Source organism: Onychostoma macrolepis, chromosome 09 (genome assembly GCF_012432095.1).
Source record: "Onychostoma macrolepis isolate SWU-2019 chromosome 09, ASM1243209v1, whole genome shotgun sequence".
Classification (NCBI taxonomy): domain Eukaryota; kingdom Metazoa; phylum Chordata; class Actinopteri; order Cypriniformes; family Cyprinidae; genus Onychostoma; species Onychostoma macrolepis.
Genome location: NC_081163.1, coordinates 21,803,826 through 21,821,035, shown reverse-complemented (window position 1 = coordinate 21,821,035; position 17,210 = coordinate 21,803,826). Strand labels below are relative to the sequence as shown.

Here is a 17,210-nt window from a genome sequence, read left to right as displayed (position 1 = left end):
CACTGTTGTTAAGCAGGTCGGCATGGTAGCCAAGGCTCACATAGTCATAGGCCACTAGCATTAAGCCGGTCGGCGTGGTAGCCCATGCACACATAGATAGTAATGCATGCGGTTCACGTGGCTCTTCGGAGCAGCAGCAGTACATTTGTCTTGGTGATAGATCTGCTTGTTGGAGGCTGTTTTTTCTTGTTTTTGGTTTGCATTGTCCATTCTATGTCTCCTGCAGTATTCCTTACATGTTCACAGCAGCATGTTGTGGATGTATTGGCAGTAGCAAGTCTCGGTATTGCAGCAGCAGCAGCATAGAAGATCTATTCCACCAAACACATTAACATTGTCATGTACATTACCATGCTAATCCCTCGGAGAGTTGTCATGACAGAAATACAAAGTCCTGGCATGAAACTCTAGATGGCACAGTCCGATAGGTCTAACTCAATCTGACATAATGACATCATTATCACATGGCACAGCTGATTGGTTCTCTCCAGTATCGGTAGCCTGCTCAAATATATGACTAGTGCTTTCTGTAGCAGTTGCAGCGTTATTCAGAAACCCTCCACCTTCCCCAGCTCCACCTGTATAGATCTGCTACGGGGATGCATGTATGCTGTATGGAGGTTATTCCATTTACGTTATATATGCAGCAGCAGTATTTCTTACATGCTCACAGCGGAATGTTGTGGATGTATTGGCAGTAGTAAGTCTCGGTACTTGCTCTGCCGCAGCAGTATAGCAGATCTATTCCGCCAAGACCAAACACAATAACATTGTCATGTACATTACTATTCCAATCCTTCTGAGAGTTGTCATGATACAACTGTAATTAAATGTGCCCCTTTCTTACAAGTCAAAACAATAATCAGAAAATGCACTTTACATCAGCAGCGATTACTAGAACTTTGCAGCAGTAAATGTTGATTAACTGACCAATGCAGAGCGCTGGTGGTAGGCCAATGCAGAGCAGGTATTGCAGAACCATGAAACTTGCAATGAAGCAGCAGTATTTTGGCCACACTTCTCCTATGGCCTTTCTACGACGTCGTGCCAGAACAGCCATTAGAGCAAAAGAGTGAAGAAGTGCACAGACATCCATCCGCTGGCCAATGACATTTACTGCTACCACAAAACACACCTGATACAGAAAAGAGAGTGGAACATGTAATACATTCATTTCCAAGCTGATGCTAGTTTGAAAACATAGCATCTGATTTGCTTTCATAGCAAAAGCTCAAACAAAAAATATTGAATCATTATTTTGCTTTAAAAAAAAAAAAATGCAAAAAATGGTAACACTTCATAGAGTAGGTGAGCGTGGGGCACAACCTAATACTTTTATGACTTTTTCAATTTGTGTAAATCAGTGTGGTATTCACAGTATAATTTTTCTCCACATTAATTTCAGACTTGTCTAGTACAAATATGTGGCTTTGTTTCATAATTACACTGTATATGTTTTTCTTTATTTACCCCAAAAGAATGGAAGTGAAATGTGACAGCATGCCCTGTAGGCGGGGTACATTGTAACATCTGAGGAGTGTGTTGCACCATGACCATACGACAGCTTAAAATGTTGTCTGATCTAATGAAAAAAACAACAACAACAACAAAAAAAAAAAAACAAGACAAACTAAAATATTCTGACAATTAAAAAAAAAATTAAAAAAACTTTTTCAAATAAATTAATGGTGTTTTTTAAGAATTAAAAAAAAATCTAATTTTGGAGTTTGACAATAAATACATTGCGACACTGCTTGGGACGGCTCTGATCACAACCCACAGCTATATAGTAGGGTACAACGGGGCTAAATGCGCCCCGGGGTAAAAGGCGCCTTTGATATTATTTTCATCTAAACGACTAGATGGCACAAAAAACGTGGCATAGCACTTTTCAAAACGTTTGCTTTTCAAGATGCACGTGTATATGCACGTCTGATCCTTGACACGATCGCGCGCAGCAGCGCAAAGTTGATTCTGTGCTTACTTGATCTAATATTTTATGTTTTTTAAAATGTTGTAAATTTAAGTAGCAATTTAGAACCGCTAAAATGAATGCATATATTTTGAGACAAAGGTCTTCTTAACAATTTTCATTTTGTTTAAGATAATTAAAGCAACAGTTTTTAAATAACGAAAGAATATGTAAAAGTATGGTATTTGGGGTAAAAGCGCCCCTGCTGTTGGGGCTAAAAGGCACAGTAATTAACATGATAATTAATCGATGGCTGACTTTTCCATTTGTTGGCGTGACATGGTTAGATTCAGATGGTAAATATCATATATTATGTTGGGTGTCCATATTAGAGATAATCACCATGTTTGAAACCATCATATTTAAAATCGTAATCATGGTTCATGATCATATCATATAATAAAATATAATTTGTTGATACTACTGTAAATATATATTCAATTATTATGGGATATCCTTCATTGCTTTCAGAATCTTTACTTATTAAAATGTTTTTTAATATATAAATATTTTTTATATTTTATATTTTTTAATATATAAATATTTTTAATATAAAAATATATATTTTATATTAACATTATATTTTATATATTTTAATATGTATTTTAATGACAGTATATTTATTGAACAAAAAAAATATTTTATTTTTCAGAATAAGCACAAAATAGTACAGACTTTGCTAAAGTGATTGTTTTGAACAAGTATTAACTTAGACATTATTAAAAAAAAAAAAAAAACATCATTTTAGCTGAAGTATTTGTATCAATATCGTGTGCCTTTTACCCCATGCTGGTGAGCCGTTTACCCTGTGTGTTGGGTAAAGGCCCCCCTTGCCAATTCATACATTTATAAGATTTTTAAACAAAATAACCAACTTGAATGATTTATTTTCACACAAAATCTGTTGCTCCATTAATGTTCAATACAAACGTATATATTTTTTCAGCAATTATACATTTTAGGCGCAGTGAATAGCAAATTTTTTTCTTAAGGAGTGCCTTTAGCCCCGTTGTACCCTATAGTTCAAAAAAATTTGGGCAAATAGATGAAGAAACACATAAACGAGCCAAAAAACATTAAATTTCTTGAAATAATTTCTGAAAATTAAATATTTACTGTCAGTCCTCATTCACCTGTTTATTGTTGTTTCTCATTAAAATTCATAAAAGTAATTTGTGTAAATTACATCGCTAATGTCATAGAATAGCATAGTTTAATAACGGCGGGGCACATTGTAGCGCAGTGTTACAATGTTCTCCATCTGCGCAACTGGAATTTAAACTGGTTAGTGTCTTCTGCTAGTTAACAAAGCATTAAAAAACTATATATTTATTTATTTTTTAATTTTGACAGACTTTTTCTCTATATAGTGTTGATATGGCAACTAGTAAATATTGTAAACGTGCTCCCCTATGCAGTAACAAAGCTCTGTTTTAATAGTTCTTATAATTTTGTTGTGTGTTTTTGCCATTTTATTTAAACTTATCAATAGTGAACAGAAGCAAAAGTAATGCTGGTTTAAACTACATGTTAAGGAAAAAACAAATACATAACTGTTAATGTAATAATTGGCAAATATAAGTTTTCGAGATTTGAAATTTGGCTTTTTCTTTAGAATTAAGTCCTATATTTGCTTAGAAGCAAGAAGGAGATTGGTAGCTGTTACTTTCTTGTTAGTCTTGAATTATTTTGATATTATCCATATTCAGGCACCTAAGCATTATTTTACGAGAGTTGGAGCATTTGTCACGCCCATGGACTCTTTGTGTTTTTCTCCCCAGGTGCTCCTTGTGACCTAGTTTCTCCCTTGTTTGATTGTGTTCATTTGATTCAGGTGTGTCTCGTCTATTACCCTCGTTTAGTTTAGTATTTAAAGTGTTGTATGTTCTATGATTCCTTTGTCCGGTGTTAAAAGTCTATGAGTTGTGCTACGTGTGTGTGTTACTGCCTGCCCTGTGTTACCCTTTCTGTGGATAATTAAAGACTGTTGTTTGTGTTTATCCCACGTTTCCTCGTTCCTCGCTCCTACGCAGTAGCAACCCTGACAGAACACCGGACCGAACAAAGATGATAGAGGCTGACGATCAGCTGTGGTGTCTGCGGCAGAGTGGTCAGTCATTGGAGAGGTATGTGGATAACTTCCTTGACTTGTCTTATCGGGCGAGCTGGCACGACGCTGCTTTTGGTGCCTGTTTTCAGATGGGTCCGATCCGTTATGATCTCCCTACAGGTGATTTTCCCTTGGTCGAGTTAATTAATCTTATTCTTTATTTAAATGTTCTAATTTTGAGGTAGAAGAAATTAAGGAAAATTTGAGTCATCCTCATCCAGCCCCCTCTGAGACACACCATGCCTCTCCAGCTCACCCCACTCAGGACCCTCCACATGCCTAATAAATTGTTCCGACCATCCATCACCTCACATGTACCCAGAGAGGGATCCTGTTTCCACGTCCAGCCCAGAGAGGGCTCCTGTCCCCACGTCAAGCCCAGAGAGGGCTGTTTTTCCCATGTCTGGCCCAAGGAGGGCCTCAGATCCCAAGTCAAGCCCAGAGAGGGCTCCTGTTTCCACGCCCAGCACAGAGAGGGTCAAGGCCACGGAGGCCGCCCCGCCATGGCCTCCTGAGCTGCCTGCTCCGCCATGGCCCCCCAAACTGCGTGCTCTATCATGGTTCCCGGATCCGGTATCACCCTGGAGGCTTCCCGTCCCGCACAAGCCTGTCCTGAGGGGCCTCCAAGGCGCCCACCCTCCCACCCCTTGATTGTATGTGGCGTGAGCACGTGCCTTCCGGGAGGGGAAGTGAAATATGTCACGCGCATGGACTGTCGTTGTGTTTTCTCCCCATGTGCTCCCCGTGACCCAGTTTCTCCCTTGTTTCATTGTGTTCATTTGATTCAGGTGTGTCTCGTCTATTACCCTCGTTTTGTTTAGTATTTAAAGTGTTGTCTGGTCTATGATTCCTTTGTTCTGTGTTAAAGGTCAATTAGTTGCGGTACGTGTTCCTGCCTGCTCTTTGTTATCCTGGGTTTCCTTCTGTCAGTCCTCTGTTGTGTGTGTCATGTGTTCCCGCTTCTTGTGTCCATATTTGGTCTTGTTCCTGTCCTTGTTAAGTGTGATTATTAGTTAAGTCTTGTCCAGCTGTGTTTTAGTCATTATCAGTAATTGTCATGTGTATTTAGTTCCTGCCTGTTTAGTTAGTTTTCATCTGGTCTACTCGTTATTCCCCGGTGTTCCTGTCTGTGTCAACCTTGCCTTGTCTTGCCCTGATGTCGTGATTAAAGACAATTATTTTGAAGTATCTCCTCGCCTGCGTGTTCCTCGTTCCCCCCTGCTGTGTGCACCATGACACCTTCTCTCTTATTTAGCAGTATATCATTTAAAAATGTGTAAAACATTCTTCATTCACAAGATTTTTAAATATCCCAAAAGTCTTTATACATATAGGTAAAATGGTATTTAGTTATGCTGCTTCATTTGATTAGAACCAGTGATAACATAAATTATGCTCAAAAGAGTTTTTTTTTTTGTTTGTTTTGTTTGTTTTTTCTCTCTCTCTCTTATGAATGCAAGTCTATTTTAAATTATTTGGTTTGGGCTTTACCCGATTGTAATTGTTTTGATTGATATGTGTATTATTATTTTTTTTTGTATATGTGAATTAGTGTATGTTTTACATTCAAATGTTTTCATGTTTAACTATGCTGTCTGTCTTCGCCAGGACCCTCTTGTAAAAAAAAAAAAAAAAAAAAAACTGTATATATCATGAGCTTCTTTTACTGGTTAAAATCAAATTAAATAAAATAAAATTAATAAATAAAGTAAGTATACCAACTTTACGTACCTCCAACCCAAACTTGTAGAAGAAATAGTTAGCAAAATATTTGAGGGAGGGCATAATGCCGTGGTCTAGATACTGGTGTGTCACACCCTGAAATATGGTGCTGCTGTGTGTTGCTTTAAGGCCATTTTGAAGACGGTGATGGAGCTGGTGCCGATGGACAGTCACATCAAACACAAGGAGCCCTAAAATTAACAGGTGATTCTACTCACATGGAATCACCAACAAACAAACAAATAGATAGTTAGATAGATAGACAGCTACCCTAACTGATTGCACAGATCAAGCACACCTGAACCACCTAATTGAAATGTTCAGTGTTATGTGTTAAGGTTGGAATATACAGGTGCATCTCAATAAATTAGAATGTCGTGGAAAAGTTCATTTATTTCAGTAATTCAACTCAAATTTTGAAACTTCTGTATTAAATAAATTCAGTGCACACAGACTGAAGTAGTTTAAGTCTTTGGTTCTTTTAATTGTGATGATTTTGGCTCACATTTAACAAAAACCCACCAATTCAATATCTCAACAAATTAGAATACTTCATAAGACCAATAAAAGTTAAATTTGACAATTTAACAATTGTTGGCCTTCTGGAAAGCATGTTCATTTACTGTATATGTACTCAATACTTGGTAGGGGCTCTTTTGCTTGAATTACTGCCTCAACTCAGCGTGGCATGGAGGTGATCAGTTTGTGGCACTGCTGAGGTGGTATGGAAACCCAGGTTTCTTTGACAGTGGCCTTCAGCTCATCTGTATTGTTAGGTCTCTTGTTTCTCATTTTCCTCTTGACAATACCCCATAGATTCTCTATGGGGTTCGGGTCTGGTGAGTTTGCTGGCCAGTCAAGCACACCGACACCATGGTCATTTAACCAACTTTTGGTGCTTTTGGCAATGTGGGCAGGTGCCAAATCCTGCTGGAAAATGAAATCAGCATCTTTAAAAAGCTGGTCAGCAGGAAGCATGAAGTGCTCCAAAATTTCTTGGTAAACGGGTGCAGTGACTTTGGTTTTCAAAAACACAATGGACCAACACCAGCAGATGACATTGCACCCCAAATCATCACAGACTGTGGAAACTTAACACTGGACTTCAAGCAACTTGGGCTATGAGCTTCTCCACCCTTCCTCCAGACTCCAGGACCTTGGTTTCCAAATGAAATACAAAACTTGCTCTCATCTGAAAAGAGGACTTTGGACCACTGGGCAACAGTCCAGTTCTTCTTCTCCTTAGCCCAAGTAAGATGCCTCTGACGTTGTCTGTGGTTCAGGAGTGGCTTAACAAGAGGAATACGACAACTGTAGCCAAATTCCTTGACACGTCTGTATGTGGTGGATCTTGATGCCTTGACCCCAGCCTCAGTCCATTCCTTGTGAAGTTCACCCAAATTCTTGAATCGATGTTGCTTGACAATCCTCATAAGGCTGCGGTTCTCTCGGTTGGTTGTGCATCTTTTTCTTCCACACTTTTTCCTTCCACTCAACTTTCTGTTAACATGCTTGCATACAGCACTCTGTGAACAGCCAGCTTCTTTGGCAATGAATGTTTGTGGCTTACCCTCCTTGTGAAGGGTGTCAATGACTGCGTTTACATGCGCACGAATATTGTGATTATTTCCAATAATCAGAGTAAGGACTTAATCGCATTTTGATGTTTACATGTCAAGAGCAAAGCTCTTACTCCCGTTTACATGCAATTTCCATTATTCGTATTATTCGCTAAGAATTGTGGTTAATTTTTTACTGCCATTATTCACATACCCCACTGGACAGCACAAATGATGGACTCAGAAAGAGCAGTGTTACTGGTCGCTGTTTTAAGTTTATTTACGTCTAATGCATAATGATTTTGTATGGCTGTATTGCACGCTTTTTCGGCGCCATAGAAATGTGATGGAATTTGTTTGCCTATACGCTGCCGTCACGTTCTGCTCTGGATGAGTGTAAGGAACAGAGACTGCTGGCAGCTTGTTGTGTTTTCCTCAGAATGCGATGCTTTCTTCCCCTCCATCGTTTCTAATCTCTGTATTATTACAGGTGCGTGTCACGTTATTCATATATGTCACAAGCGCATGCGCACTTTGGTCAGAGCGGCAATACTGCGATCAAGGTGTTTACATGCCTGTATATTCCGATTAAAATCGATTATGCTTGCTGCGATTATGAGCTTAATCGCATTATTTAGATCGAAGTATTGCGTTTACATGAGGTAAAGATTAATCGCAATATCGCCAAAATCTCATTATAATCGCATTAAGAGGGTCCATGTAAACGCACTTATTGATTGTCTTCTGGACAACTGTCAGATCAGCAGTCTTCCCCATGATTGTGTAGCCTAGTGAACCAAACTGAGAGACCATTTTTAAGGCTCAGGAAACCTTTGCAGGTGTTTTGAGTTGAATGGCTGATTGGCATGTCACCATATTCTAATTTGAACCAAAGACTTAAACTACTTCAGTCTGTGTGCATTGAATTCATTTAATACACACGTTTTACAATTTGAGTTGAATTACTGAAATAAATGAACTTTTCCACGACATTCTAATTTATTGAGATGCACCTGTACTACACCAGGGGTTTTCAAACCTGTCCTGCAGACCCCCAGCACTGCACATTTTGTGAATCTCTCTCATCTATCACTCCTGATTTCATTCATTAGCTCATTAGTAGACTGCAAGACCTGAATTGGGTGTGTCTAATGACATACAACACGTGCAGTGCTGGGGGTCCTCCAGGACAGGTTTGAAAACCTCTGCACTACACAACAAATGCTAGGCATCATACATTTGCTGACTTTGTAAGTGGTTACAGAAGAACGACTGTCCATCATATTATACACTACCAGGGGGGTATTCCAGGAAGCAGGTTATGTGACATACCTGGGTATGTTTAAGCGTAAGTAAGCGGATAAACTCAGCTTTCGGTTCCAAAAATGGAGGTAACTTTCAGTGTAAGTAGCCATAGCAACTTATTCGCTGAACATAACCTGTTCCGGAGTAGGTTCTGTTTCAAGGTTAGTTCACTTCAGCGCCATCAGCACATGTGTGACCTACTGACGAAACTCCAGTGGACATAACAGATTGCACACAATATCAGAATCAGAATCAGAATGAGCCAGGTATGTTTACTCATACAATGAATTTGTGTTTGTGACAGAAGCTTCCACAGTACAACAGAATGACAGCGACAGAACAAAAAACACAGATAGTATATATATATATATATATATATATATATATATATATATATATATATATATATATATATTTTATTACTATATAGTTATTAAATGTGTGTGTGTATGTGTGTATATATATATATATATATATACATATACACACTGAACAAAATTATAAACGCAACACTTTTGTTTTTGCCCCCATTTTTCATGGGCTGATCTCAAAGATCTAAGACTTTTTCTATGTACACAAAAGGCCTATTTCTCTCAAATATTGTTCACAAATCTGTCTAAATCTATGTTAGTGAGCACTTCTCCTTTGCCGAGATACTCCATCCACCTCACAGGTGTGGCATATCAAGATGCTGATTAGACAGCATGATTATTGCACAGGTGTGCCTTAGGATGGCCACAGTAAAAGGCCACTCTAAAATGTGCAGTTTTACTTTATTGGGGGTAAACCAGTCAGTATCTGGTGTGACCACCATTTGCCTCACGCAGTGCAACACATCTCCTTCGCATAGAGTTGATCAGGTTGTTGATTGTGGCCTGTGGAATGTTGGTCCACTCCTCTTCAATGGCTGTGCGAAGTTGCTGGATATTGGCAGGAACTGGAACACGCTGTCGTATACGCCGATCCAGAGCATTCCAAACATGCTCAATGGGTGACATGTCTGGTGAGTATGCTGGCCATGCAAGAACTGGGATGTTTTCAGCTTCCAGCAATTGTGTACAGATCCTTGCAACATGGGGCCGTGCATTTGTAACCAAGGTTTCTAAAGCCCATATTAAACCTGTAAAAGGAAGAAAAATTATTATTATAATGCACATATAATATATTTTATTATAATTTTATGGTTTTAGAAATCAAATACTGCTGAAGAAATGTAGTAAATGTCACAAACTAGAAAATAAATTAAATTGAACCATTAGGAATAGCTCCGCCCTTAGTGGGTTGCGTCATCTCTAGCGCTAATAGAGAAGAACAGTCTCTCGTCACGGAGTGAAGTGAAATGGCCGCTGGAGCAGTGATGCGTTCGGTTGCTATTCTAAAGTTAAGAAAGATTAAACGAGGAGATGAGCTGATTGATCTGACAGAAACTGCATAAAACAGATTTTCCTTGATTCATCTGAGATTATTTCTAATCATTATCAATTTATTCTTGTTTCTTGGAGTTCTGAGTTAGAACTGTTTCTGCCATCAACGAGCAGTCCTCAACATTGGTGGAAGCTGGCGGGCCAACCTGTTTTTCTCTGAGCTTGGACAACATTTCATGTTTCATCGAATTGGTAGGACCACACATATTCTTTTTTCCCCCTCTTTCCCTGGATTGTAACACAACTGTGGACAAGGACTGTTTTTTTTTTTTTCTTTGCATCTCAAAATTTGCGTATCGGCATTCTTTAACTGGACACTGAAACAGGAGTACAAAGGACACTGAACTGAGCTAACTCCTGTTTATTTGCCTGTTTATAAGACATTTAATCGAAAGGAACTCTGATTTGAGTGTCATCAGACATTTTACCTGAAACTTATCTTCCAAACTGCTGTTTATTTTTTATTTTTTTGTTTTGTTTTGATTTTTCCCATCTTTTATTGAAACTGTTCTGAAAAAAAGAGAATACAAAGGTTGAGTTGTATAACTGTAATTTGAGTTTTGAATGTTAACTGGTTGTACCATTTATGTGAAAAAAACACAGTTGTTTAAAGGTATCTATAAACTAAACCAAGCTGGGAATGAAACTGAGTAAATAAGGAGTGCCAGAACTAAGTAAAGAACTAATAGACTAACCAAAGAGTTAACTACATAACTAAATAACACAAAGAGTCCTTATCTGACTTACACCGCTTTATTTCAATAAGCTAATTAAAAGGGTTTTTTAAATTTGTTTTGAAGCTATTATTTTGTTATTGTTGTCTTCGCAACGCGAACAAGTAATACAAAAAAACAAAGAAAATTACTTACCTTTTCAACTGTAACTCTGTTTTCTGTGGTTATTTCCCTTGTCTTGCTGCAACACTGGCTCAAGAGCGAACGTAGTCTTCTGATCTGGTCCAAGGCATTAGAAAGTGGTTTGTTTATTAGATTGTAGGTCATGTGCTACACATTATCATGCTGCAACATGAGGTGAAGGTCGTGGATGAATGGCACAACAATGGGCCTCAGGATCTCGTCACGGTATCTCTGTGCATTCAAAATGCCATTAATAAAATGCACCTGTGTTCGTTGTCCATAACATACGCCTACCCATACCATAACTCCACCGCCACCATGGGCCACTCGATCCACAACATTGACATCAGCAAACCGCTCACCCACATGACACCATACACGCTGTCTGCCATCTGCCCTGTACAGTGAAAACCGGGATTCATCAGTGAAGAGAACACCTCTCCAAAGTGCCAGATGCGATCGAATGTGAGCATTTGCCTTCTCAATTCGGTTACGACGACGAACTGCAGTCAGGTCGAGACCCCGATGAGGATGACGAGCATGCAGATGAGCTTCCCTGAGACGGTTTCTGACAGTTTGTGCAGAAATTCTTTGGTTATGCAAACCAATTGTTGCAGCAGCTGTCCGGGTGGCTGGTCTCAGACGATCTTGGAGGTGAAGATGCTGGATGTGGAGGTCCTGGGCTGGTGTGGTTACATGTGGTCTGCGGTTGTGAGGCCGGTTGGATGTACTGCCAAATTCTCTGAAATGCCTTTGGAGACGGCTTATGGTAGAGAAATGAACATTCAATTCACGGGCAACAGCTCTGGTGGACATTCCTGCAGTCAGCATGCCAATTGCACGCTCCCTCAAAACTTGCGACATCTGTGGCATTGTGCTGTGTGATAAAACTGCACATTTTAGAGTGGCCTTTTATTGTGGCCAGCCTAAGGCACACCTGTGCAATAATCATGCTGTCTAATCAGCATCTTTATGTGCCACACCTGTGAGGTGGATGGATTATCTTGGCAAAGGAGAAGTGCTCACTAACACAGATTTAGACAGATTTGTGAGAAATAGGCCTTTTGTGTACATAGAAAAAGTCTTAGATCTTTGAGTTCAGCTCATGAAAAATGGGGGCAAAAAGTGTTGTGTTTGTAATTTTGTTCAGTGTATATAGTTGTATGTTGTAATATTTATTATTATATTGTTACATATAAAAGTTATCAATGTTTCTTAATTAAACAACACTATTATAACAATGTAATGTTTATTTTATTTTATTATACTTATTACATTGTATTGTCATGGATCTGCATTTTCTATTATATATATTCTATAATAAAAATATGTGATATTCCTTATATAATTAGCATCAAACAAACAATATAGTTCTTATTGTCAGTGATTAAAGAATAAACAAAAAAAAGACAAATGATTGCACAACCATCAATTACGTGGCGATATGCACTAAGCATGTAAATGACCATTGAACAAAAGAAGAAACACGACACTTTTTCTTAGAATCCGTTTCCATAGAGACTCGACTCTCGTCGCTCTGTTCAGAATGTCTTGTGTGTTAACCAGAAACATACTCTGTGTTGAGTTAACCTACTCCCGGACGCGTTTTTGGAACCAGCATACCTCAAGTAAGCAAGGTTTGGGTTAATTAACCAAGAGTTCAGGGTTTAGCAGATGGTAAGTTAACCTTGATATTTGGAATACACCCCAGGAATGCAGGAACATGGTAGGGAATCACTATGCTAGAGTGCTTACCAAAACAAAGAAATGTGATCATATTATCATAATTTTATCATAATTACATATAAATTTAAATGCCTATTAATTTTTGTATAAATTTCAAAATTTGGCTAATTTGACTATAATCACATTATAGTCAATTATTTTCATTTAAAAAATATATATATTTAGCAGAATACCCAAAGACAGGGCAGGATGCGATCCTCACACTTCCTCAGTCCACCAATCCACACTGCTGGATCTACTGGTGCCAAATACAGAACTGAATTCCTCAATAGCTCTGCTTTGTTTTCACTGGTCCAACTCTCATTAGATGACAGGCCCTTTGGAAAAGTTGGACTATTAAAGAACTTGGATACATCAATTTGGACATTTAAAAGGATCAAATATTTTCAATGGATTATATATTGTTTAACCAATTACCTTTTATCAACATTAGAAACTGTGCATAGTGTGCATCTCTATCTATCTAATGTCAAACAATTTGTTTGATATGGTTCCTTCACTCTCAGAAATAAAGGTACAAAAGCTGTCACTGGGGCGGTACCTTTTCCAAAGGTACATGTTTGTACCTATAGGGTCGATTTTGGTACCTTAAAGGTACATATTAGTATTTAAAGTGTACATATTTGAACCTAATAGGTACAAAAGTGTACCTTTTGAAAAGGTACCACCCCAGTGACAGCTTTTGTACCTTTATTTCTGAGAGTGTTGAGTTCTAATGGGGTCTGAGGTAATCTAATGTGGCCTCTGATGTGGACTAATGAGGTCTGTGTTAGAACTCTGATGAGATCTAGTCGGATCTGAGAGGTAAGGCCATGCCATGTGATTTTTTAGAGAGGAATTTGATACATAAATGAACTATGTTACATTCACTTTATTGTCAGCTCAGCTCCTAGAGGGCAACAGTCCTACAGAGTTTAGTTCCAAACCTCTTCCAACACACATACCTGTAGTTTTCAAATGAGCCTGAATGACTTGATAAGCTGAATCAGGTGCATTTAATTAAGGTTGAAGCTAAACTCTGAAGGGCTATGGTCCTCTTGGAACTGAGTTTGACACCCCTGATCTAATGTATGCCATGGCAAGCTCTATTCATGTTTCTTTTGTAAACCTTTCACACCTCTGCCAGGTATTAATAGATTTAATCATCAGTATTCTTTCATCATTATTAATTTGTTTTTATTCTGGCATTACAGTTGCCCAAATCTAACTGCAATATATCGTGCAGCCCTACTTTAAGTACATTATATGTACACGTAAGTGCACATACCGTAAAATAAAGTACAACCATAATTATCTTTTTAAGGCAGCAGTAACATAAATTATACTTACAGCAGTGCAGTTTGAAGAATACTCAGATGGTTTAATCATTTTGAGCTGGTACATCATTTTACACACAACAATCACACAGGCCCAAAGAGAAGACATATTGAAAGCCAAAGGCCGCAGTCTCGAGTATGGCAGAGAAAATGTCCACAGCACCAAAAACAACAGGTTCATCAGTGATACCTGAAATATATGCATATAAGTGTGTGTGTACCTGCAACATTGGTTATATACTAGTTGAGAGCGACTCTGCATCCAGGTACTTTATGTGCATGCTGTACACTGGTTTATGTCTTACCTCCTTCACGCATACCCAGATGATGGCTGTAGAGACTAGTTTGAAGCTGTGGAGCTCCAGTATTCTCCAGCACAGCTCCTGACCTCTCCATAACCACAAAACAGCTTGCAGGATCAACTCATGCACCCTTTCCATCACCACCAACCACTGGTTCACTACAGGCACTGCAAAACATGCAGATATTCTAATTATAGAATAGAATAGAATAGAACTGTATTGTCATTGTTTAGGAACAATGAAATACAGTTTAGCAGCTCTTCAGATTAGCAGGTAACAAACAGTATGACAGTGTTTATAAACAACACTGTTTACAAGACAAGTAGACATTATAAGTCAAGTCAAGCCACTTTTATTTATATAGCGCTTATAACAATACAGATTGTGTCAAAGCAGTTAACAGTATCAAATTGGAGGATAAAGTGTCAGTAATGTATAATAAGATTAAACACTCAATTTTCAGTTAAAGGCATTTCATTATTGAATTCAGAGATGTCATTGTCTAGCTCAATTTAGTTTAAATAGTATCTGTGCAATCAAATCAACGATAAATCAACACTAGAAATTAAGTGTCCCCAACTGAGCAAGCCAGAGGCGAGAGGCGACAGTGGCAAGGAACCAAAACTCCCTCTGTGACAGAATGGAGAAAAAAAACCTTGGGAGAAACCAGGCTCAGCCGGTGGTAGGGTTGGGTACCGTTCACATTTGAACCGGTACGGTACCGGTATCGGTACCTGAAATTACCTAGACAGGAACATGAAACAAGGCAAAATATCAAAATAAAAGACATGAAAACCTAAACCCCAAAACAAAACCCAAACTCCACATTACATATCCCCCCTCTAAGGGCGGCTCCAGATGCCCTAACGTAACACCCAACCCAAACAAAACCCAAAAAGTCCAGGAGGGTGGTGGAGCGGAGGTGGAACTCGGGAGGGATGGAGGGCCAGGTCCATGCAAGGGAACAGGACCTGGATCATGGCACGGCAAAGGATTGGGACTGTGGAGCAATGGTGGACCTGGACCATGGGGCAAAAAAGCAGGTCTAGACTGTGGAGCAGTGGTGGGCCTGGATCATGGAGCAGTGGCAGACTGTGAAAAAATGGAGGGCCAGGGCCACGGAGCAGTGTCAGACCGTGAAACAGTGGCGGTCCTGGGCCATGTAGCAAAGGCAGACCGTGGAACGATGGCGGACATGGGCCATGGAACAGAGGCAGACAGTGAAACCGTGGAGTAGAAGTCTGCCATGTCAGATCCAGAGGAGCATTGAGCCATGGCGGAGCAGGCAGAGCAGGGAGCCACCACGACGGATCAGGTGGGACTGGAACACAGAGTATAGAGATGTTAACAATGGCCTCTACTGCCGAAACAGGACAGGCAGAGAGTTCATGGGTGGACCCCTTGGCAGTGACAGGACAGGAGAGGCCTCTGGAGCAGACTCATGGACAGAAGAGGCCTCTGGAGCACAGTGTGCAGCCCACACGCTCAAAATGGCGACCGCCATTACAGGCAGTGTAGCAGACAGTGGGATGCCTGCTGGGCTTGTGAGCGTAGAGACCACTGGGATGTCAGCCAATCGCACTGACATCAGTGGTGGGTCCATCACTCTAGCAATCTTTTAAGTCCTGGCCCAAGCTCTGCATCCGTAGGAGCTTGGGTACTATGGCTTCTCTCCAAAAGATCCTTTGGGGAAATTTTGGTGACAGCCGTGACATGGCGAGGCTCAGGCATGGCAGCCATCTTGCGATGCATTTTGTGAAGAAGCTCTTTAGTGGCCAGAATGACGTGAGCAGGCCCTGGATTAGCAGGCGTGACATTAGCAGGCTCTGGAGTAGCAGGCATGACGTTAGCAGTCTCTGACGTAGCAGACATGATGTGAGCAGGCCCTGGGGTAGCAGACATGATGTTAGCAGACTCTGGCTTGGCAGGCTTTGACTGGGTAGACATGACATGAGTAAATTTTGACTTAACTGGCATGATGTGAGCAGGTCCTGGAGTATCAGGCATGATGTGAGAAGGCTTTGGTTTGGCAGACATGACGTGAGCAGGCCCTGGAGTAGCAGACATGACGTGAGCAGGCCCTGGAGTAGCAGACATGACGTGAGCAGGCCCTGGAGTAGCAGACATGACGTTAGCTGGGTCTGGAGTAGCAGACATGACGTGAACAGACTCTGGTTTAACTGGCATGGTGGCTACTGCAGGATTGCGGGGTTCCCCATCCGTGATCCTCACAGTAAACAAGGAACCACTCAACTGAAGCGCAAAGTCAATATATTGTTCCAGAGTCCAGTGCGGAGTGTGATGTGGCATTAATTTAGAGATTTCATTTGTAAGTCCAAAACAGAAAATGTCTTTTGAGCGCAACGTCATTGAAGTCCACCAAATAGCACAACGCACAAAAGTCCTCCACATAGTCCTCTATAGCTCTGTCACCTTGACGAAGGCAGGGGAGTCATGAAACTGCTGGGTTAATTTTGTCGGTCGAGTATGTAAGGAATAATTGACGTCGGGCCATCAAAAATAATGCACACCCGAGGTGGTGATGCAGTCACGACGCGAAGCGGAGTGGCCGTTACACCTCTGGTGTGCATTATTTTTCTAATAATTCAATGGACCGAAGTCAATTATTACGCTTATACTATGGTTGCCACACCTCAAGACATCGATCAGATTATATATTTCAAGGCATTCATCCAGTATTTCTACTTAAATCACTATTGTGAGTAGGATTATTTATTCCACATTTCATCCAACACCTCATCCAACATTTCATCCAACACCATCCGCCGTTGATAGCAGACTAATGCAGTTAATACAGTTAATAACTAAGTTATGAGAGAGAGAGAGAGAGAGAATTACCTCTGTGCGTCTCTCAATAGTGTTCGGCGGCAATGTCT

At 40.0% G+C, this 17,210-nt stretch overlaps 1 protein-coding gene across 1 annotated transcript in view; it reads right to left on the bottom strand.

The window, feature by feature from the left end:
• si:dkey-11f4.7 (piezo-type mechanosensitive ion channel component 2) overlaps positions 1 to 17,210 on the bottom strand; it is a 718,195-nt gene that overhangs the window by 444,328 nt on the left and 256,657 nt on the right. Inside the window, 5 exon segments of the mRNA XM_058786444.1 lie at positions 931 to 1,135; positions 5,814 to 6,014; positions 12,869 to 13,012; positions 14,025 to 14,201; positions 14,317 to 14,480. Of these exon segments, the coding sequence (XP_058642427.1) occupies positions 931 to 1,135; positions 5,814 to 6,014; positions 12,869 to 13,012; positions 14,025 to 14,201; positions 14,317 to 14,480 (891 nt within the window).